Source organism: Lissotriton helveticus, chromosome 8 (assembly GCF_964261635.1).
Source record: "Lissotriton helveticus chromosome 8, aLisHel1.1, whole genome shotgun sequence".
NCBI lineage: Eukaryota > Metazoa > Chordata > Amphibia > Caudata > Salamandridae > Lissotriton > Lissotriton helveticus.
Genome location: NC_136069.1, coordinates 1,169,146,878 through 1,169,171,485, shown reverse-complemented (window position 1 = coordinate 1,169,171,485; position 24,608 = coordinate 1,169,146,878). Strand labels below are relative to the sequence as shown.

General features: G+C 43.6%; 1 protein-coding gene across 1 annotated transcript in view; it reads right to left on the bottom strand.

The window, feature by feature from the left end:
- Window positions 1-24,608, bottom strand: part of LOC144771908 (protein-lysine methyltransferase METTL21E-like) — a 289,117-nt gene that overhangs the window by 213,798 nt on the left and 50,711 nt on the right. Inside the window, exon 3 of the mRNA XM_078656145.1 lies at window positions 1,131-1,297. Within this exon, the coding sequence (XP_078512271.1) occupies window positions 1,131-1,297 (167 nt within the window). The remainder of the gene's footprint in view (window positions 1-1,130; window positions 1,298-24,608) is intronic.

Sequence of the window (24,608 nt, the reverse complement as noted above, 5' to 3'; positions counted from 1 at the left end):
AATCCCATAGGGAAAAAATCCTAACTATATATACCTACTGGCGACCGCCAGTAGGTAATATATATAGTATATTATTGCTATTTTATTTACCGTGGGACTCCCACTCCGACGACGGGGAATATTCAAGCATGTGAATCTATGAAAGACACCCTAATACTGGAGAACGCTGCCTTGTGAATGAGGACCCCTTTCACACTGTGTTTAGCGTGAAAGGGGCATGCAATGGGTGTTGTGGTGGGGCTTAAACTGCAACACCCATTTTGGCACTGCCCCCTATTCACAAGGGCAGCGTAAATAGGAGGCAGCGACAAAATTAAGGCAAGGAAAACCCTGGTCTTAAGTTGGCGAAATGAGGAGAAATGCTTTATTTCTCCTCATTTTTGCTTTTTCCATGTGTGCTGCTTTGTGCAGCACACAAGGAACAAGCACAATTCCATGGTTTGTGTATATGCAGGAAGGTGTCCCTTCCTGTACATAAACAACCCTTTTTTTCAAATGCCGTTTTGTAACTTGCATGTGTAGTGCATGAAGCAGGGCACATGTAAGTTACAAACTGGCATTTTAGGTTTGCTTATGTGCAGGAAGTGACACCTTCCTGTACATAAACAAACCTCCCTGCTTGCAGACACCCTTGCACTATGGTGCAAGGGTGCCTGAGTTGGCGCTAAGTTGTGAAACTTAGCGCCATCGCAGGGGGTCACAGGGGGAAATGCAAGGCTGCACCATATCCTTGTGAATATTGTGCTGCCTTGTGTTTCCGAAGTGGCAGAGAGAGGCGTTAAGCCAAGAAGGCTAACGTCTCTCTCCGCCACTACCTTGTGAATATTCCCCATTGTTCCTTATGATTTCCAATCCACACAAACATACATACATAAAAATACACACATCACCATAGGCAATGCATAACCTTTATACATACTTTTTAGATCAACTAATAGCACAATTAAAACCTCACACATTTCTGCATTACTTTGCATGATTAATACCTAATTCTCCCAATCACTCCTCCATTCAGAGGATTGAAGACCAACATTAGTGACTAACTCTGTGTAGCAGGGAACATTCTCGGCATGTGCAACCAAGAGAACCATAAAAGGCTTATATTAGAAATATTATCAAACTGTAATTACCGATGGCCAGACAGTGGCTCCATAAAAGTCAGTTGCTTCCGAAATTTGTATTGCTTCTCCAGCAAAATGAAAACCTTCCCATGGGATGTTGTTGATCAGAGCAGGGAAGAAGCGCCTTTGCATGATGTCTGCCACAATGTGCTCTTCTTCATTAATCTCCACGAGGGCTTAGAACAAACAAAAGAAAATGTAATTCAATCAGTTTAGTTTTGACACATTTGGAGAAACTCCTGTCTCATCACAGGCTAATTTTTCTCGTATCCACATTGGTAGAATCAAAGAACAGTAATGTTAGGTATGGATCCTGGAGATTATCATGTCTAACCCGATGCTTTTGGAATATTTTCTCAAAACGTAGAAACTGTCACTTCAAAAGTCAACACTTTCAAAATAACAGCACCCCGAAAGAAGTTAAACTATGCTACATAAAACATATAGGGCCCCATTAGGATGTCGGGCAGATCGCCACCGCCCGCATGGTGGTGGCGACCCGCCGGATATCTGTCCCCGCCTGCCACCCATTTTCCCCGCCATATTACTATGGCGGGGGGACCAGGGCGGACGGAAAGACCGTCCGCAGCTTTTCCGCCCTGTCGACAAGTCGACCGGGCGGAAAAAAGTTTAATATGGTGGCGGTGTCTAACAGACACCGCCACCATATTATGTATATATACCGGGCGGAAAACTCTTTTCCGCCCAGTCAAATTTTATGTGTATATACCGGGCGGAAAACTCTTTTCCGCCCAGTCGCCTTGATGGGGGCGGACAAATGCAGGAATCACTTGCGGGGGCCCGTTGCGGGCCCCCAGGGATTCTGGGCAGTGCGGGGTACACATGGGGGGGTACCTTTGGTACCCCCTGCATTTCAATACACAAAGTGGCAAACACCGCGCAGTGCCTGTCATGTTGTGCATTGAACAGCATGACGTGTATTTTTAGCATTGCGACAGGCGGTGCTTTCAGCACCGCCCGCTGCAATGTTAAAAATGCGGGATGCCCCCGCCACTGTGGAACCTCTGCCCTTATGGCGGGCAGTCCCTTTTTGCGTCAGATGGCGGGCGGGCGGACAAAGTCCGCCCACCATCCTAATGTGCCCCAAAGTGAGGGAGAAGAAAAAGAAAACAGGAAAGAGGATAAAACAGAGAAGGAAAAGAGGGAAAAGAGGGAATTATCCCTCAACAGAAAAAAGAAAAAGAAAAATATAAAAATATAAAAAGGAGGAGACAGGGAAGCAGAGTAAATATAACAAAGGGAGCGAAGAGAAGTGTAAAAAGGAGATACAGGGGCACACAAGGGAATTACTGCATATTACCTGACCAAGTGTATTAAAACTACACCTGCTTGTACCTTTATCGCTTGTTAAACCACGAAAAGATAATATTAGTATTGACATTTTACCTGTGAGCCTAGATAGCTGTAATCTAATCATACTGATCTATGATACCACAATCCTTAATCATAAAATATAGAATAACTCATTGTCCACGTGCAGTCAATGATTTAATGTCTCCAATTAATGAAGGCAAAATGCTTCTTTCTCAAAATCACTTGTTGATTGCATACTCTTCCACCTTGAATCGTGTGTACAATTACAACATCTTGCTATCTTTCAACATTGATTCATTTTATAAAATTGTAAAATGTTTTCCCAAGGGAGGCCATTTGTAATTGTTTTTGTTAAATTCATATATGCTCCATCCACTTTTTACCTTAGTTGGTGCTTGATGATTCAATCTCACATATTATGGGTCATCCAGTTCGGATTTGAGCTTTTCTATGTATCTTTGTGAAGAAATACATAGCAGGTAGTTTTGGGCCCCACCATCCCTATATTTAAATTAAATAACTTTTAATTAGTTTTTAGTCTCAATTTCATGTGTTATAATCATACTAAGGGGTCTATTACAATTGCGGGCGGATCGCCACTGCCGTATGGCGGTGGCGATCCACCCGCCATCCCTCCCCGCCCGCCTACCATTTCCCCCTGTCATATTTGGATGGCGGGAGCCCCCCGGCAGACTGAAAGACCACCCTGCATGTGCATGCACCACATGCCTTTTTTACATTGCAGTAAAATACTACAGGAGTATGACCCATAAACCACGTTGGGATCTGGGTGGAAGGATCGAATGAACAGACAATATCCCAACAGGTGTTATTACAGAGGCAATTAAACATGTATGCTAAAAGCATTACTAGTAAGGAAATAAGGAGACTCAAATCGTTTTAGATCGTGCTCATTGCATCGTGTAATTTAAGCAAAGATAGGGAATACAGTTATAGCAGCACTGTACAAAGATGAATCAATAAACAACCCGAATTGCACTTGGTGCTCGGTATGTGCAAGTGACATAAGTGGCGACGCAAGTGACAATTGTGGACAGCGTGAACGGCGCAAGGAGTGAGAGTGTAATAATATATACAGTGTGTAAGATGAACAATGTGGCTCCAAAGTAAATTACAATGCAATAGTATTTGATTCAGAGGTAAGGATTCAGGTGAGCCACTGTGGGAGCTGCGCCATTTATTGAGCTGTGTAGTCGACGACGTTTCGATCCTCGTGACTCGGGATCGTCTTCAGGACCGGGTTGCACTGTATTGGTGGTGGTGCGGGAGGGAAGGGAAGAGGTAAGGTTGGGAGGGGTACGGTCAAAACACGCTGGGTAATTGCTGATGATGTCAATAAGGGTCGGGAGTGGGGAGGGCCCATCTAGAAGTAGGGCGCAAAGAGAGGAAGGAGGGGAGCGCTGCCAAGGTTGAGACTATTCCCGATATTAAGAGACAATGAGTCAAGTGTGTAAGGCCAGCATAGCTCAATAGGTTCAAAAGGCTAGGATCCTGGGCCGGTAGGAGAGATGTCAGAAAGCCACTGTCAGACCGTAGCGGGCGCGGGGGCCCATCTAGACGTCGGGTGCAAAGAGAGGAAGGAGTGGAGCACTGCCAAGGTTGAGACAAATCCCGATGGTAAGAGACAAAGAGTCTGGTGTGTAAGGCCAGCATAGCTCAATAAAGGTGAAAAGGCTGGGAGGCTGAGCCGGTAGGAGAGGTGTCAGAAAGCCACTGTCAGAACGTAGCGGGCAAGGGGAAACATAGCGTAGTAGGAATTACCTTCTTTATGGACCAAGCAGTGGTTAAGTCATTCTGGAGAGTCCACGGTCAGTTGGGCGGAACAACGTCCGAGTATGATCTGCGGGGCAGGAAGGGAAAAGTGAGTGGAGGGGTCTGTAAGCGGCTGGCACTGGGGTAAGAACCGCAAGGTAGCGCGAGTATACCTGTTGTGTGGATGGAGGCACCTCTGGTAGAAGAAATCTTCGAGTGCGGGACACCTGTCACACCGGGGAGCTCGGCGGAGGGGTTCAAGGTGTAGGAGCCTAGATGGGTAAACGGGGGAGTCAGAACGTGTGGGCATCAGAACCGGGGTGAGCGGTTCTAGATATCGTAAAAGGCACGTGTTACGTCCAAGATGGGGTCCGAGGGGCCGTGCTGGATCCAGTAATGTGAAAAGACGACGTGAACGGTTCCGAGAGGTATCCCGGAAGGGGCGTGTCACGTGGTGCAGTGGTGTGGTGCCGGTGTGGCCAATAGGAATGGGTGGGGGCGGGAGCAGGCGAGGGGGCGCGAGAATGGAGGAGGGAGAATGGGCAGAGCGAAACCCCTTGTCACATCGGCGATTGCAGAGAAACAATAAAGTTTTGGCACAAACAATGGTTAGTATAAACAATAATTGGTATGAAGTAAGAAAGAGCAAAACATTTACACGGACAAGGGTATGTGGCAATAAAATTAAGCAAGTGACTTGTAAATCAGTAACCGGTCACCAAATAATAACGGTTGGCTAGGCAGGGATATTTCACAACAATGTAGCAGTTGGAATTATGAAATGAGTTAACAGTTTGGTGTGAATACCTGCTGGAGAAGGAGTAAGTCTATACGTGAAGGTGACATATATATTACATGACTATCACGTATAAAAAACTAGAGCAGATAAAAGAAGTGGTACTGCACATTCAGATGAAAGGACATGTATATAGTGTAAGGTAACAGGCATGTAATAAACAGAATCAGGTACAACAGAATTAGAGACAGAGGGGTGTTTTAGGGAGGAAGGTTAAATGAGGTATGGTGGTCTTGAGGCCCGTCTGATTGGTAATGGCCTCTCAATGTCTATAGTGTAGTTAAACAGAAATGGTACTGTTCCATTCATCAATAGTATTTAATCCTTGGTTAACTGAGTTGCACAGAGTCATCCATTTGCATTCAGCCCTATTGAGGAGGGTCTTTATGTAACCGCCCCTCGTGGGTAGAGATGGTCTGTCGATCACCTGCCATGAAATGTCCGTATCGAGGTGATTCTTTTCAAGGAAGTGTGTGACCAAAGGTGCAGTGAGTAATTTGCAATTGATTCTGCTTTTGTATTGTATGATGCGTTACTTGACCGTCTGTTTGGTTTACCCGATATCGGTCAAGTCACATGGGCAGCGGATAGCATAGAATACAATTTGAGATCTGCAGTTGGTGTATTTCTTTAGTTTGTAAGTTTTTCCACTGTGACTGAAGTCCTTGGTATTGATAGTAAGGTCACAGACACTGCTATTTTGACACTTGTAATGTCCAATGATTGGTTCCAGTCCCCAAGCTGCTGTGATGGTGTGTCTGTCTACCTGTTTTTCAGGCCAGGTGATGGCGTGAACAAGATGACTTGCTAGATTATCCCCACGTTGGTAGGAGAAGAGTGGTGGTTCTTGGAATGGTTTGTAGGGACGCAACAGTGACCAGTTTTTCTTTATAATCTTGGAGATTTTATTACTGCCCAGGCTGAATTTCGATACAAAAGGTATTCTAGTCATGGATTTTTTTGCTTGTGGTGTGAGAAGGGGGTCTCGATGGCAGTACCATGCCCTCTTACGCGCTCTGGTCACCAGACGTCTAGGATAGCCTCTGTTGATTAGTTTATTGGTCAGGATTTCAGCTTCACGAAAGTAGTCTTTGCGCCACTTGCAGTTATGCCTGATGCGTACAAATTGGCCGTAGGGGAGGCCATGTCGCAGTCCTCGTGGGTGATAGCTTGGGTATTAGGGACAATGACGGCTCTCCCGTGGCCCTTTGATTTGATCGCGGCTCTTTAATTGATATTAGAGCATCTACATCCTAAAAGGACGCTGGGGCATACTGAACAGTATCACCTCCTTCGTACATCACTCCTGTCTTGCCTAATAGTTTGAAGTATTAGTGGAATTTGTTTCCAATTTCAAATGGAATACATATCTTGACCAAATTAATGGATTAACGTTGCACACTCCACTGACGGGTTGCCCTCATTCATTTAGTGTTGGGACCGAACCGTCTTGTCATCAGTTTTGGTCCCTCCAGTTGTTCTACATCCTCCCCCCCCGCCAACCCAGTCCTGAAGAAGACCCAGAGCAGAGGCATTAAACTTCCCCTTATTGCGCCAGGGTCGAAACGTCGACAGTTTTTACCCCCATGTTTTGAGGCCTATACCATATCTCTGATGTTCCCTCCCCTCCCTGTCTAAACCATCATTGTATACAAAATTGTGTGGATAGGCCCCTGTAATTTGTCCAACTAAAGGTATTGTATATAAAATTTGAACCTTGTTTCTTGAGCTCTCCTTTCTTTTTAAATTCACTTGAGCACCGCTTTCACTGCATTCGTGCAGCCTCTTCTTCCCTATTATCTAATTGTTTTTGATGAATGTTGTAAATAAATTTGAAATATAATTACTTATCAAAAATATTGGTTGTTTCTTTAAATTGAATTGTGTTGGGTACAATATACTGATATGTATTACTGGCTTTGAAAATAGCGATATTTCCTGTCTTCTGGATTAATTTCCTTAATATATGAACAACGAGCAATACATTTATTGATGCTTGAATATATATCGAGGACCACTGTTGTTCTATACTAATTGATACCCAGGTCCTTTGATTTATTTGGGGAACCCCATTGAATTAATGAGCTTGAGTATTGAAGCAGAGTATTTTTTCTGTTGGCTTGTGGTATAGGCATGTACCTAGTTTGTCATGCACTGCATTTATTATGATGCATCGGGGCAAATTGAGTGCTGGAGTGTGAGGCAGTGTGCGCCCACCCCCCTCCTGCATGTACCTAGTTTACCTTCTTCGGCGTGAATAGTGACATCCAGGAATGGTAAATCATTGTTTTTGCAGTCACTGGTGAATTTGAGGTGATTCTGTGAATGGTTACGCCAGTCAATGAAGGGATTTAAAGTTTCAATGGTGCCATTCCAGAGGAGTAAAATATCGTCAATGTATCGACACCAAAGATCGATTTTGTCAAGGAAGGGATTATTTGTAGAGAGGATGAGTGTTTTTTCCATATGGTTTACAAACAGGATGGCAAAGTTTGGGGCAAAACAGGCCCCCGTGGAGACACCCTTAACTTGGAGGTAGTAGGTATCTCGATACAAGAAGTAGTTATTCTCAAGGGCAATGCGTAGGAGGTCCATTATGAATTCTGTGGGGATCTGTGAAGGTTGGGGTCTTGTTTGTAGGAGTGACTTGATGACTTGAAGGCCTTCACAATGTGGAGTGTTTGTGTATAATGATTCTATGTCCAAACCAATCATCAATTGGGTGTTCATATAGAAGGGTCTTTCTTCGATGATGTTGATAAGATCCATAGTGTCGCGGATGAAAGTGTCTGTGATGGGCACAAATTCTTTGATGATGGCATCTAAGTACTTTCCCAGGGATTCCAGAATCGAACCGCACCCCGAGACGATTGGACGACCGGGAGGGTTTATGCTGTCTTTATGGACCAAGGGGAATACATAGAGTACTGGTGTCCGTGGGTGTGGGTTGTTCAGAAACTCGTATTCCTTCTTGGAAATGATGTTCAAGTCTCTGGCTTGACTGGTTACATATTGTATTTTGGTTCTGATGTCCTTTAATGGGTCTTTTGTAAGTGGGCGGTAGTGGTTAGGATTGGAGAGTTGTCGATTGATCTCCTGGTCATATTCGTCTATTCCCATTACTATTATTCTACCCCCTTTGTCTGTCGGTTTTATAACAATTTCGGGGTTATTCTTTAAGGTAAGTAAGGCTTGTTTTTCAATCAGGGGAAGATTGTAGGGCACATATTGGAACTGTGATTTGAGTTCTGTGACATCCTGCATAACCAAACGTTCAAAGGCCAGGATTTCCGGAGGCATCGTATTGGAAGGGGGGTTGAAGGTGGAGGCTGGGTGGAACTGCGATCTGGAAGATAGAGTGGACTCTGGTTTGTCGGCGAAAAATTGTTTGAGTCTAATCCGTCTGAAGAATCTCAGGAGGCTTGATTGAAGTTCGAGATAGTTGGTCCGTTCAGTGGGAACAAAGCTCAAGCTGCGCGATAGAAGTGTGGTCTCGTCGTGAGTGAGCACGTGGTCTGAGAGGTTGAATATGGGTATACATTGGTCATCAGGGGTGGGCCTGGACTGGAGTGTGAGAGGCGTTACCAGGTTGTCATCGGTGTTCATTGTGGTGGGCCCCATTGGTAATATCGGTTGCGGGTTTGTCGTTCGCCTGCAAATTGTGGTTGGTATTGGCGACCTCTGGTTGGGTGAGTTTGAGGTAGGCCGCGTCCGTGTCCTAAAAAACTGGGTGGGAGTAAGTGAAGTATTTAGTAGTTAGGTTCATGAAGAAATGAAGTTTAATCACAGCAGACAGCTTATACCTCCACAGTTCATGAAGTACAATCTCCCTCTGCCCAACTCCCACTTACAGAACGTCTACCCTAGAGAAACCATAACATTCTAATAGGAACATTCTAACTGAGAATACTACACACCTTCCCCCTGAAAAATACAACAATAACAATAGTTAATGAACAAAATCTCTCAATTTGACTGGAGAATGTTTGATGCGAGAACTTTTCCTTAACTTAATCACATTACTACCAGATTCTACAATATCATTACCTAAATCATTGTCATTGTCACTGGATATGCAAGGAATAGAATCTTGATAATTGCGTACACTCGTAGAACCTGATTCCAATGCATCAGAAGTTGGCAAATCATTTTCAAATGTGTCTAACATGGCAGAATGGTATACATTATCATCAGAAGATTTAGAAAACAAGGTTGAGAAGTTGCTTCTGAGTTCCCAACTCTACATAAAGAAATACGTCTGAAATTCCAAATGTTTCCACCCTCTACACTTACCGCTTCGCTGAAAACTTCCAGCACTTTCCATGGATCAGACCAGTTGACCCACTTTTTGCCATTGAAACCACCAAACTTAACACGTACAAAACCCCCCATTTTAATTTTCGAACTATGACTGCAAAATCGGGAAGCATTACCTCTCATCTTCTCTGGATACCTCTGAACCTTTTCCCTAACATGAGAAAAATCAAGGGAAGAATCATGTGAAGTTTTAATTTTCATCCACCAGGGTAAGAGTTTAGAACCCAGTTTTCTACCTCGCAACATCTCAAAAGGAGACAAACCAGTGACCGAATTCGGAGAAGTGCGTATGACAACAAAGTTGCACGTAAAGCTTTTTTCCACTCCAAACCACTTTATATAGCTAATTGGATAGAGTCTTTAATAACTCTATTAAAGCGTTCTACTTGACCATTGGCTTGAGGGTTATAATTGGATACTCTTCTATGCACTATACCACATCTATCAAGAAACAAACCAAACTCTTTGCTAATAAATTGGTGACCATTGTCTGAAACAATTTCCGCAGGAATACCCTCACGACAAAAGACTTCATCCAAAAATGCAATTACTTGTGTAGAACCGATCTTATCTACCACTTTCAACTCAGGCCATTTAGAGAAGTAATCGATTAGAACCAAAGCAAACACATCCTTGTTGGGAGACAAACTAAGAGGACCAAAAATGTCAATGCCAAGTTTCTTCCACGGACCTAAAACAAACTCAATAGGAGAAACATCAGCAGACAACGGTTTGACTGATTTTTCATTTTTAGAGCAAGGAGAACATAGTCGAACCCACTTATCAACCATTCCGTCAACACCCGGCCACCAATAGAACTCTCTAATACGTCTTTTGATGCTGGACATACCCATATGTCCTTCATGAACCATGGAAATAATTATTTCTCTTATCTTGAATGGAGGAACTATTTTATCCCCTCTTGTTAGAAAACCAAGAGAAAACATGAGTTCATCTTTTATTTTACAAAAGGACAAAAGATCACCAGATAATTTCTGTTCTTCAGGCCAACCTATTTGCAGAAATTTTACAATATTAGATAAGGTACCATCCTCAAACATAGCCACTTAACACTCAGATTCAGAAATGATATCAGACGAAATATTTGAGTTCCTGCCGTTGATATCATCAATGGTAAATGCAACATCAAAATCAACACAATTGTTAGCAAAATCATGTGTGTCAAGTAACGGTAACCGAGACATGCAATCGGCATGAACATTTAAGTGACCAGGAACATAATCAACCACACACTGAAATTCTTGTAATTTGGCAGCCAAACGCGGCAACCGAGCAGTAAGTGTTCTACCACCACCAGCCGCTAACATGTTGATTAAAGGCTTGTGGTCCATTCGTAAGCAAAATTTAGTACCCCACAGAAATTGTTGAAAGTGTTGCACAGCCCAGGTACACGATAGCAACTCTTTTTTAATAGTAGAATAATTGTATTCTGCACCTCGCAATGTTCTGGATGCATATGAGACCACACATTCTTCACCTTTGTTTTTCTGCATTAAACCAGAGCCTAAACCAACATTGCTAGCATCCACAGCTACAATACAATCTTTTCCGACCTCAAAAGGTCTTAAAAATGGAGCATTCACAATTTCTTTTTTAAGGAGTTCAAAAGCACATTGTTGTTCATTGTTCCATGCAAATTTTACATTTTTCTTTAACAAAGATCTCTACGGATTAACTTTAGATGAATAATCTTGTACAAATTTACTGTAAAATTCTGTTAGCCCTAAAAACTATACAAGTTGTTCCTTTGTTGAAGGAGCAGGGGCATTAGAGATACCTTGAATATGATTGAATTTGGGCTTAATACCATTAGAAGAAATTTAATGTCCAAGATACTCCACCTTATTTTGTCTAAACTTGCATTTAGAAAATTTTAAAGTCAAACCTTTCTCTTGTACACATTTTAACACCATTTCCAAGTTCTTATTGTGTTCTTCATAGTCCTTTCCAAAAATTAGAATGTCGTCCTGGAAGGCAATAGCACCAGGACACCCTTCCAGGACTTCCTTGATAAGTCTTTGGAAAACAGACACCGCACTGGCTAAGCCGAACGGCATGCGGCAAAACTGGAACATACCTTCAGGTGTCATAAAGGTTGTTAGAAATTTGGACTCTTCGTGTAAGACTACTTGGTGATAGGCACTAGCTAGGTCTATGGTGGAAAAAACAGGCACCAGACAGTGTGGAAATTAGCTCGTGTATGTGGGGTAAAGGGTGCCTGTCAATCCATATCTCCTTATTTAAACTACGAAGGTCCACACATAAACGAAGATCGCCATTACTCTTAAGCGATAAAACCACTGGAGAAACCCAAGGAGAGGATTCTGTAGGTTCAATAATTTTTTTTTACACTAAATCAGACAAAATCAATTTCAATTTATCACAATACGCCAATGGCACATTCCTCACCCTGTGTCTGATGGGAATTGCGCCCTCCTTAAGAATGATTTTGTGCTGAAAATTTACAAATTCCCCTAAATTATCGGTGAAGATGGAAGGAAATCTATCTCTCAACTTATCTGTAAACTCAACACCGTCAGGGGGTACAACATAAATAGGTGAAGATGCATTAGGATCAAGCTTTATGCCCATTTCTTGCTGATGGGGCCAACCAAGAATGGACACACCTTTAGTTGCCACATAAATCTTTCCTCTGGTTCTTCTGTTTTTAAACTCAAGATCTGCCCACATGAATCCATTGAGATCAATTTTATGACCAGAATAACCACCCGGCTGAACATCAGGCCGAAGTAATTTTTTAGTACTCCAGAATTTGTCAAAAACAATTCTACCTATAATACTGTACCAAGCACAAGAATCAATCAGCATTGACATTTCTTTACCATTTATCAATATTTTGTCACTAGGAAAACTTTTGCACTTGGTATCACCAACACACAACAAACTGTTAATCTCTGATATCTGATCAGAACCTTCACTTTCTTCAAATGACACAAAATTAATTGTTTGTGAAGACCTGCAAACCTTGCTAAAATGGCAAGGTTTCTTGCATTTGATGCATCTTTTATCCCATGCAGGACACCCTTTGTAACGTCCTACATGGTCAAAACCACCACACCTGTAACAAACCACTTGTGATTTTTTCCCCAAAAACCTGTTGTCTTTTCCCACATTTTCTTTCTTGGTAGGAAAGGAAGAGAATTTTTTAGAATTGGAATGATCCTTTACTAATGATACCTCTGGAACAATTTCCTTACTTTCAACCACTTGACCCCTAATTTCACTAACAAACTTTTCAGACTGTTCAATCCCTTTAGCAATATTTAATACAGCACTCGGAGAAGAATCCGTACCCATCCATAAACGTTCTTGAATCTTCTTACTCTTAGTTTTCATCATAATCTGATCTCTTAACACTTGTTCAAAATTGATAGTTTCAAAAGCACCAGATCCAGCTAATGTACATAACGCAGCTACATAATCCTCAATGGATTCATTCTCCTTTTGAGCACGCAAATACAATTTAAATCTCTCCATAACTGTATTGATCTTTCTGCCAAACCTAATGCTCATTTGTTTAACGGTAACTTCAAAAACATTAGTATCCTCAGAACCTTCTATGGGAGGTAAATTTGCTAATTCTTTCAAGCCTGCTCCTCCCAAACAGTTCTTTAAAAGTGCAAGTTTTCTCTTGGCAGAGCAACCATCCTCCTCTAACACATCCACATATGCTAAAAACATTGGGTACCATAGATTCCATTCCATTTTGGGTTCCCCTGCTGCTGGTAAAAAATGTGGGGTAGCAATAATGTTAGACATATTGAATAGGCAGAAAGCAACAATCTCATAAAAACAAATTGTTAAACATCAGTGAAACTCAACTGAATTTGTTCGAAATACACATCTTGAACCTGAAAAAAAACAAGTTATGATTACAAAATAATAAACTAAAAATAACAACAAATGTCTCAATATGATGTCAAAGTCAAATGTTACTTTCTCTTTCAGATGTCATTGAAGTAACTCCACAGAAAGTACTTTGGAAATAAAGGCCTTGAAATCTTCTCATCCAATGAACTTGTCGGTAGAAAATAAACAAATACGAACTACAGGAACTGAAGAAAAAAAAACCGAAGTTTTCACTGTGAGAAGGCTTTGTAGATTGTTACCATGGAAACATCCCAAAAAAATGTCTGCCAGACATCACCGCGTGATTACGTGGTCACGTACGTAGCGTGCTTGCATCACATATCCGGCTGGAAGAAGAAATGTCAGCAATTGGAACTGCAATAGGGCTGATTCCACTCATGCTTCAGGTATGGAACTGCAGCGCGTTCGAGGCACCGGCAAAATAATGGTCTCGCTCCTCGGCTGGATGACGTCGCATAGAATTCACCGGTAAGAAATGCAATCTTGGTTTGAAAAATAACACTCGCCTCAATGAGTATTGATTATTAAAAAACCTTCAAAAATCAGTCTCTCCACTCTTGAAACTGACCTTTTCTCCGGAGTACGTTCAAAATGAAGGTAGCGATATCAATCCCAAAATAAACACATTCACTCAGAATTTCTTCATCAATAACAAGGGTTTTTCTTATGTAAAACGAATACTCCACTCCTGGTGAAATGAACATACACGTAAGCGTAGAAACAGCGTAAAAATCCAAATCACTTAATATGGAGAAGATTATCCCCGTAAAATAACCAGCCGCTGGTGCAATCAAAGCACAAACATAGTGGAACTGCCGCAGGTGCAATCAAAACACTAAATAGAAATACAAACAAAGTACCTCGGAAATAAGTGAACGCTGTCAGTTTAAATTCTTCTGCTGAAAATCCCGATCGTCGCCAAATTGTGAAGTATTCAGTAGTCAGGTTCATGAAGAAAAGAAGTTTAATCACAGCAGACAGCTTATATATACACAGTTCATGAAGTACAATCTCCCTCTGCCCAACTCCCACTTACAGAACGTCCACCCCAGAGAAACCATAACATTCTAATAGAAATGTTCTAACTGAGAATACTACAGTAAGGGTTGTGGTCTGTTAGTGGCTCCTGATGTACCCGGAACGTCACCTAAGTCGGTTTCCTCAATTGAGGTTTTAGAAGAGTCTGAAAAAGTGATTCTTTGGTTGTTGCGGTACCGACCCCAGTTACGTGTTCTTGGTGGGATGTAGGGGGTGTTATAGAATTTGTCGCAGAGGTAGGGATAGGTATGTTCAACCTTGTAATATTTAATGTCTTTTTGGATCTTGGTGATCTTTTTGTTCAATTCGAATGTGTTGAAGGTAGAGATAGTAGTATTGATCTTCTCCAAGAGATTTTTTACATCCGTGATTGAAGGGTGTGACAAAATCAATTTCTCTAGTTCAGCAATTTCCTCAAGTTCCTTGTGAATGTGTTCGATTGCTGGACGATTCCTAGAACCATCCAGTGAAGGGAGCAGGTAGTGGCTAGATGAATGAAGCCAGTTCGAAATTTGGGGTCCTGTGAAAAGATGGCGGGTGTATTGCAGATTTGCTAGCGTCATCCCGGTTGGCCTGCAAATCCGCAATACACCCGCCATCTTTACACAGGGCCCCAAATATCGAACTGGCTTCAGTCATCTAGCCACTACCTGCTCTCGTCACTGGATGGTTCTAGGAATCGACACAGCAATCGAACACAGTCGCAAGGAACTCGAGGAAATTGCTGAACTAGAGAAATTGATTTTGGCAGACCCTTCAATCACGGATGCAAAAAATTCTCTTGGAGAAGATCAATACTACTATCTCTACCTTCAACACATTCGAATTTAACAAAAAGATCACCAAGATCCAAAAAGACATTAAATATTACAAGGTTGAACATACCTATCCCTACCTCTGCGATTAATTCTATAACACCCCCTACATCCCAACAAGAACACGTAACTGGGGTCGGTACCGCAACAACCAAAGAATCACTTTTTCAGACTCCTCTAATACCTCAATTGAGGAAACCGACTTAGGTGACGGTCCGGGTACATCAGGAGCCACTAACAGACCACAACCCTTACTCCCACCCGGTTTTTTAGGACGAGGCCATGGACGCGGCCCTCCTCAAACTCGCTCAACCAGAGGTCGCCAATACCAACCACAATTTGCAGGCGAACAACAAACCCGCAACCGATATTACCAATGGGGCCCATCACAATGAACACCGATGACAACCTGGTAACGCCTCTCACACTCCAGTCCAGGCCCACCCCTGATGACCGATCTATACCCATATTCAACCTCTCAGACCACCTGCTCACTCACGACGAGACCACACTTCTATCACGTGGCATGAGCTTTGTTCCCATTGAACGGACCAACTATCTCAAACTTCAATCAAGCCTCCTGAGATTCTTCGAACGGATTAGACTCAAACAATTTTTCGCCGACAAACCAGAGTCCACTCTATCTCCCCGATCGCAGTTCCACCCAGCCTCCACCTTCAACCCCCCTTCCAATATGTGCCTCCGGAAATCCTGGCCTTTGAACGTTTGGTTATGCAGAATGCCACAGAACCAAAATCACAGTTCCAATATGTGCCCTACAATCTTCCCCTGGTTGAAAAACAAGCCTTACTTACCTTAAAGAATAACCCCTAAATTGTTATAAAACTGGCAGACAAAGGGGGTGGAATAGTAGTAATGGGAATAGACAAATATGACCAGGAGATCAATCGACAACTCTCGAATCCTAACCACTACCTCCCACTTAACAAAGACCCATTAATGGACTTCAGAACCAAAATACAATATGTAACCAGTCAAGCCAGAGACTTGAACATCATTTCCAAGAAGGAATACGAGTTTCTGAACAACCCACACCCACGGACACCAGTACTCTATGTACTTCCCAAGGTCCATAAAGACAGCATAAACCCTCCCTGTCGTCCAATCGTCTCGGGTGCGGTTCGATTCTGGAACCCCTGGGAAAGTACTTATATGCCATCATCAAAGAATTCGAGCCCATCACAGACACGTGGATCTTATCAACATCATCGAAGAAAGACCCTTCGATATGAACACACAATTGATGGTTGGTTTGGACATAGAATCATTAAACACAAACATTCCGCATTGTGAAGGTCTTCAAGTCATCAAGTCACTCCTACAAACAAGACCCAACCTTCACAGATCCCCACAGAATTCATAATGGACCTCCTACGCATTGCCCTTGAGAATAATTACTTCTTGTATCAAGATACCTACTACCTCCAAGTTAAGGGTGTCTCCGTGGGGGCCTGTTTTGCCCCAAACTTTGCCATCCTGTTTGTACACCATATGGAAAAAACACTCATCTTCTCAACAAATAATCCCTTCCTTGACAAAATCGATCTTTGGCGTTGATACATTGACAATATTTTACTCCTCTAGAATGGCACCATTGAAACCCCATCATTGACTGGCTTAACCATTCACAGAATCACCTCAAATTCACCAGTGACTGCAAAAACAATGATTTACCATTTCTGGATGTCACTATTCACACCGAAAAAGGTAAACTAGGTACATGCCTATACCGCAAGCCAACAGAAAGAAATACTCTGCTTCAATACTCGAGCTATCACTCACGAGGACTGCGAGACGGCCTGCCCTACGGCCAATTTTTACACATCAGGCGTAACTGCAAGTGGCGCAAAGACTACTTTCGTGAAGCTGAAATCCTGACCAATAAACTAATCAACAGAGGCAATCCTAGATGTCTGGTGACCAGAGTGCGTAAGAGGGCATGGTACTGCCATCGAGACCACCTTCTCACACCACAAGCAAAAAAATCCACTACTAGAATACCTTTTGTATCGAAATTCAGCCCAGGAAGTAACGAAATCTCTAAGATTATAAAGAAAAACTGGTCACTGTTGCGTCCGTACAAACCATTCCAAGAACCACTACTCTTCTCTTACCAACGTGGCGATAATCTAGCAAGTCATCTTGTTCACGCCATCACCTGGCCTGAAAAAAAGGCAGGCAGACACGCCATAACAGCAGCTTGGGGACTGGAAACCATCACTGAACATTACAAGTGTCAAAATTGCAGTGTCTGTGAACTTACTATCAATACCAAGTAATTCACTCACAGTGGAAAAACATACAAACTAAAGAAACACACCAACTGCAGATCTCAAAACGTAATCTATGCTATCCGCTGCCCATGTGACTTGACCTATATCGGGCAAACCACACAGATGGTCAAGCAACGCATCATACAACACAAAAGCAGAATCAATTGCACACACTTCCTTGAAAAGAATCACCTCGATACGGACATTTCATGGCAGGTGATCAACAAACCATCTCTACCCACGAGGGGCGGTGACATCAAGACCCTCCTCAATAGGGCTGAATGCAAATGGATGACTCTGCAACTCAGTTAACCAAGGATTAAATACTATTGATGAATGGAACAGTACCATTTCTGTTTAACTACACTATAGACATTGAGAGGTCACTACCAATCAGTCGGTCCTCAAGACCAACATACCTCATTTAACCTTCCTCCCTAAAACACGCCTCTGTCTCAAATTCTGCTGTACCTGATTCTGTTTATTACATGCCTGTTACCATACACTATATACATGTCCTTTCATCTGAATGTGCAGTACCACTTCTTTTATCTACTCTAGTTTTTCATACGTGATAGTCATGTAATATATATGTCACCTTCACGTATAGACTTACTCCTTCTCTAGCAGGTATTCACACCGAACTGTTAACTCATTTCATAATTCCAACTGCTTTTATTATGATGACATGCCACATTGTTGTCAAATATCCCTGCCTAGCCAACCGTTAATATTTTGTGACCGGTTACTGATATACAAGTCACTTGCTTAATTTTATTGCCACATGACCTTGTCCGTGTACATGTTTTGCTCTTTCTTACTTCATACCAATTATTGTTTATACTAACCATTGTTTGTTCCAAAACTTTATTGTTTCTCGGCAATCGCCGATGTGAGAAAGGGTTTCGCTCTCACCGTTCTCCCTCCTCCCTTCTCGCGCCCCCTCACCTGCTCCCGCCCCCCGCCCGTTCCTAATGGCCATACTGGCACCACGCCACTGCACCACGTGACACGACCCTTCCGGGATACGTCTCGGAACCGTTCACATCGTCTTTTCACATTACTGGATCCAGCACGACCCCTCGGACCCGATTTTGGACGAGTCCGCACTGATTAACTCAGGTAACATGCGCCTTTTACGATATCTAGAACCGCTTACCCCAGTTCTGATGCCCACATGTTCTGACTCCCTCGTTTACCCATCTAGGCTCCTACACCTTGAACCCCTCCGCTGAGCTCCCCGGTGTGACAGGTGTCCCGCATTTGAAGATTTCTTCTGCCAGAGGCGCCTCCATCCACACAACAGGTATACTCGAGCTACCTTGCGGTTCTTACCCCAGTGCCAGCCACTTACAGACCCCTCCCCTTACTTTTCCCTTCCTGCCCCGTAGATCATACGCGGACGTTGTTCCGCCCAACTGACCGTGGACTCTCTAGAATGACTTAACCACTGCTTGGTCCATACAGAAGGTAATTCCTACTACGCTATGTTTTCCCGCGCCCGCTACGTCCTGACAGTGGCTTTCTGATGTCTCTTCTACCTGCCCAGCCTCCCAGCCTTTTGACCTTTATTGAGCTATGCTGGCCTTACACACCTGACTCTTTCTCTCTTACCATCGGGAATTGTCTCAACCTTGGCAGTGCTCCCCTACTTCCTCTCTTTGCGCCCTAATTCTAGATGGGCCCCCGCGCCTGCTACGGTCTGACAGTGGCTTTCTGACATCTTTCCTACCGGCCCAGCCTCCTAGCCTTTGGAACCTTATTGAGCTATGCTGGCCTTACACACCTGACTCATTGTCTCTTACCATCGGGAATTGTCTCAACCTTGGCAGCGCTCCCCTCCTTCCTCTCTTTGCGCCCTACTTCTAGATGGGCCCTGCCCACTCCCGACCCTAATTGCCAGCACCAGCAATTATCCAGCGTGTTTTGACCATACCCCTCCCAACCTTACCTTTCCCCTTCCCTCCCCCAGCACCACCAACACAGTGCAACCCGGTCCTGAAGACGATCCCGAGTCACGAGGATCGAAACGTCGTCGACTACACAGCGCAATAAATGGCGCAGCTCCCACAGTGGCTCACCTGAATTGTTACCTCTAAATCAAATAATATTGCATTGTAATTTAGTTTGGAGCCACATTGTTCATCTTACACACTGTTTAGATTATTACACTCTCACACCTTGCGCCGTTCACCCTGTCCACAATTGTCACTTGCGTCGCCACTTATGTCACTTGCACATACCGAGCACCAAGTGCAATTCGGGTTGTTTATTGATTCATTTTTGTACAGTGCTGCTTTAACTGTATGCCCTATCTTTGCTTAAACTATACAATGCACTGAGCACGATCTAAAATGATTTGAGTCTCCTTATTTCCCTACTAGTAATACTTTTAGCATACATGTTTAATTGCCTCTATAATAACATCTGTTGGGATATTGTCTGTTCATTCTATCTTTTTTACATTGCAGCAGGTGCTAACGAAAGCACTGCCCTCCGCAATGTAAAAAAGGCTGGATGCGTCCGCCTGTGTGTCAGGCGCATCCTAATCTGCTGCACGGGACCGCCGCACATATGGCGGGCAGTCCCTTTTGCCCTCACGGTCCACCCGCCATTGTAATAGACCCCTAAGTATTGAAATTTTATATGTACAGCAATGTTGAAGCAATTTTGCGAAACACACCTTGACTGTTTTTCAGAATAAAAATTTATGTAGTCAAAATCTTTCCAGAAAATTATGAATTTTGAGAGGATGTTTGAAATATTTTAATTCATTGATTGCTGAATAAATTAGTCAAAGAACTCTACAAATATCCTCCCACTATCTCCAGCAAAATGAGAGATCACACCAGGCACAAGATGGCTGCCAATTCTTGAATGTAGGCTTAGTTGGAAGAAAAACTATTAAAATACAGAAATTAGATAAACCAAAAGGAAATGCACAAAATACTTACTGTTATTGTTACTTCTATTATTAAATGGTACTTGCAGAGCACATGATCTGCTATTAGGATGGCATGGCAAGGCATTTCAGTTTTCTGCAGAAGGATTTTTTTCATTCTAAACCAGAGTCTTGTTTGGTACTATGAAGGTGTGTAATCAATAAATGGACTTAAATTGAAGTCATCCATCATAACTCATCAACCTGCTACACTGAGCCATTATATGTGAATAGTGGGCAATACATTTTGTACTAATCTGTGTACGTGTATTGTTTTTAAGCATCTTATTTCTTTTATTATTTCATGTGTTTCCAACGTTCTGGGGTGGGGTGAAGTGGGGATATTGAGGTAGATTTGAGAGGGGTAGAAAGGGTAGTTTCAAGTGGGGTAAATTGTGTAGAGTGGAATGGGGTAGATTAGGGTAGAGTGGAGTAGATTGGAATGGGGTAGATTAGGGTAGAGTGGAGTAGACTGACCTTGGGTAGAATAAGGTAGATAGTAGTGGAATGGAGAGGAATAGATTGGAGAGGATAGACAAGGGTGGAGTGGGGTGGAGTGGAGTGGGTTAGATTGGAGTGGGGTAGAGTGGGATGAAGTGGGGAAGCCTAGGGTAGATTGCAGGTGAGTAGGGTAGACTAGGGTAGATTGGGGTAGATTAGAGTGCAGTGGGGTAGATTGCAGTGGGGTAGATTGGGGTAGATTGGAGTGGAGTGGGTGGATTAGGGTAGAGTGGAATTGAGTAGGGGAGACTGAGCAGAATGGAGTGTGGTAGATTGGGGTAGAGTGGAGTGCAGTGGAGTGGGGTAGACTGGAGTGGAGTTGGTATATTGGAGTGGAGTGGATAGATTGGGGTAGATGGGGATAGGTTGGGGTGCACTGCGGAACGTAGCAGTGGAGGGATAGATTGAGTTACAGTGGAGTGGGATAACTTGGAGTGTGTGGCAGATTGGAGTGGGGTAGATTGAATGGGGTAGGGTAGATTGGGGCATACTGGAGAGAGGTAGATTGAAGTGAGGTAGATTGGAGTAGGGTAGGGTGGGGTGAGTAGATTGGGGAGTGGGGTAGAGTGGGGTGAGGTAGGTTGGAGTGGAAGGAGTGAGATGGATTGTGGTGGATTTGGATAGATTGGGGCGGAGTGGGATAGCCTGGAGTGGTGAAGATTGGAGTTGATTGGAGTGAGTTGGGGTAGATTGGAGTGGGTGGACTGGTGAAGAGTGGAGTGGGGTAGACTTGAGTGGAGTAAATTGGGGTAGAGCAGAATGGAGTAGGGTAGATTGGAGTGGAGTGAGGTAGATGGGGTAGATTGAAGTGGAGGGGGGCATTGAGGTAGAGTCTGGTAGATTGGGATGGAGTGGGGCATATTGAAATGGGGTAGACTGGAGTGGAGTGGGCTAGATTGGGGTAGATTGAAGTTGAGTGGTGTAGATTGGAGTGGGGTAGATTGGAGCAGACTGAGGTGGATTGGGGTAGAGTGGAGGCGGTAGATTGAAGTTCAGTGGAATGGAGTAGATAGGGGTAGATTGCAGTGGAGTGTGGTAAATGTAAATGTAAATGTAAATGTAAATGTTTTTGAGCTTGTAAAGCGCACTGCTACCCGTCCATAGGTCTCCTGGCGCTGTATAACTCTGGGGAACCCGTCCTGGCTTTCCCTGTGTGATGGTCTCTTGCTGGGAGTCCCCAAAGTGGAGCCAGGCATCCCCAGAATTGGTGGGGCCGTTGTGGAGATTAGGCAAGCTAATGCCCAGAGTTGCCGAGTGGAACCCCTGATTAGAGTAAGCACCGAAGCGAGAATTATCGAGTCCGCTGACCGAGGTCCACGACCCTGCCGCATCGGGAATTGAACCCTGGTCCTGGGCCGACTTCTGCTCTTGGGCCTGCCGCCTCTAACCAGTGAGCCACACTACTCCAAAAGTAGATAGGAGTAGACTGGAGGGGAATGGGAGAGTGGGGTAAATTAAAGTGGGGTATATTGGACGTAGAGGGGTAGGCTGGAGTGGGAAATATTGGGTTAGGATGGAGTGGAGTGGTGTAGATTGGAGTGAGTTGGAGTCAGGTGGGCTGGGGTAGGTTAGGGGGCAGTGGGGTAGATTAGGGTGGGTGGGCATAGACTGGGGTGGAGTGGGGTTCGCTGGAGTGGTGTTGGGTAGATTGAAGTGGAGTGGGGTAGACTGAGTGGAGTTGGTAGATTGTAGTGAAGTGGGGAGATTGGTGAAGAATGGACTGGAGTAGGGTAGATTAGAGTAAAGTGGAGTGGGCTAGATTGGGGAAGATTGGAGTGGAGATGGGTAGATTGGAGACTTTTAGATTTGGTAGATTGGAGTGGGATTGATTGCTGTAGAGACAAGTCGGTAGATGTGGGCGGAGTGGAGTGGATATTGGAGTGGAGAGAAGTGTGGTAGATTTGAGTGGGGTAGACTGGGGTAGAGTGAGGTAGATTGGCATGGAGGTAGGTAGATTTGAGTGTGGTAGGTTGGAGTGGAGTGATGTGATGTGGGGTAGATAGAATGGAGTGGAGTTGATGGGAGTGGGATAGATTAGAGTGGGGTGTACTAGAGTGAAGTGGAGTGTGGCAGATTGGAGTGGAGTGGGGTAGATTGGAGTAAAGTGGATTGATGTGGAGTGGGTAGATTCGAGTGGAGTGGGTAGATCGGAGTGGAGTGATGTAGGTTGGAGTGGAGTGGGGCAGACTGGAGTAGATTTAGAGTGGAAAGCAGTGGAGTAGATTGAAATGGAGCAGAGTGGGGTAGACTGGAGTGGAGTGGAGTGAGGTAGATTGTAGTGGAGTGGGGTAGATTGTAGTGGAGTGGGGTGGATTGGAGTGGTGTAGGTTAAATTGGGTAGAATGAATTGGAGTGGGATAGACTGGGGTAGTCAGCATGGAGTGGAGTGGGTTGGGGCAGATTGGGATTGATTGGAGTGGATTGAAATAGAGCAGGGTAGATTGGAAATGAAATGGGGTAGATTGGGATTGATTGGACGGGAGTGGAGTGGGGTAGAGTGGATTGGAGTGGGATTGATTGAAGTTCAGTAGGCTACATTTCTTGCACATAAGTGCATATGAATATATGGTGTCTGAAAGTTCTCTTGGTGAATATATATAAGAATGAGGACTAAGGCACAGATTTTAAGGAGAAATGGAGCAGTTGCTGCCCTGCCCATAACTTAAGCAATTTAAACAGACAATTACTTTGTATGCGCAGAGAAGAGGTGGAATACATATGAAACTGAGGACACTCGTTTTAAGGAGAAGTGGATTAACAGCAGCACTGCCCAAAATTGAGGAATTTAAAAAAAGCTGCTTACTTTGTGTTTGAAAAGGCACAGAGATGTCCACAATGTTTATATTGCTTAGTGGCAGCCTAACCTGAAGCATGTGATTGAACTACTAGTCTAGAAAGACTATGGAAGTCCGGTTTCAGACTAGTATGTGTAGAGAAAAGGTGCAGCCTACAAACATTGGCACAGAATATTAAAGCAGTCACATAAACTGCTTTAATGTTCTGTGCCATTTGTTTGGTGCTGTAAAGGAAGCATTGAACTGTAAATCAAAGTCAGCAACTACCTTAACCCCTTCCACGCTCATGACGAGCTCAGCTCGTCATGAAGTACACCTCTTGTACACTCATGACGATCTGAGCTCGTCATGAACTGCGTTTTTTTGAATTTTCCAGCGCACAGCGGGAAAATGCACCGCATGGATGCGGTTAATAGTCTGTGCTATTAGTTAGGTGCTGTAAATAAAGTGCCAAATTCCAAAGCAATTTACAGTAACAACAAACAAAACCTGTAGGACGGAAGTTAAAAGAAGCCCATAGGTGTAGCATGGAAGTAGAAATGATGGACAGAACAATCAAAGAATCTACCCTAAATCTAAGCAAGAGCAGCAGAAGTACAGCAGAAGGACACTAATCAAATGAAATCAATCCAGTCCATACTCCAGAGAAATAAAAGGAAGTGACATGATGCATATGGTGGCCAATTGGGAGGTAACTAAAACAAATGATAATTAAGCTAGAAAATGGTAAGTAATGGACGGGCTCCTAGCCCTTTACTGTGTACAATACCCCTCACAACAACGGTGCATGCGCTCTGTGAGGCGAAACCTAAAAAAACACTGATGAAAACAGAAATCAGACAAATGAGGCAAAGAACAAGAACAATAAACTAGATAAAGGTATTAGTTAAAGATTAGGATGTGACTGTAGGGCTTTTAATGGGGTTTGGCCTCCTGAAGGGAAGATGAAGGGGAGATGGTTGCAGACATT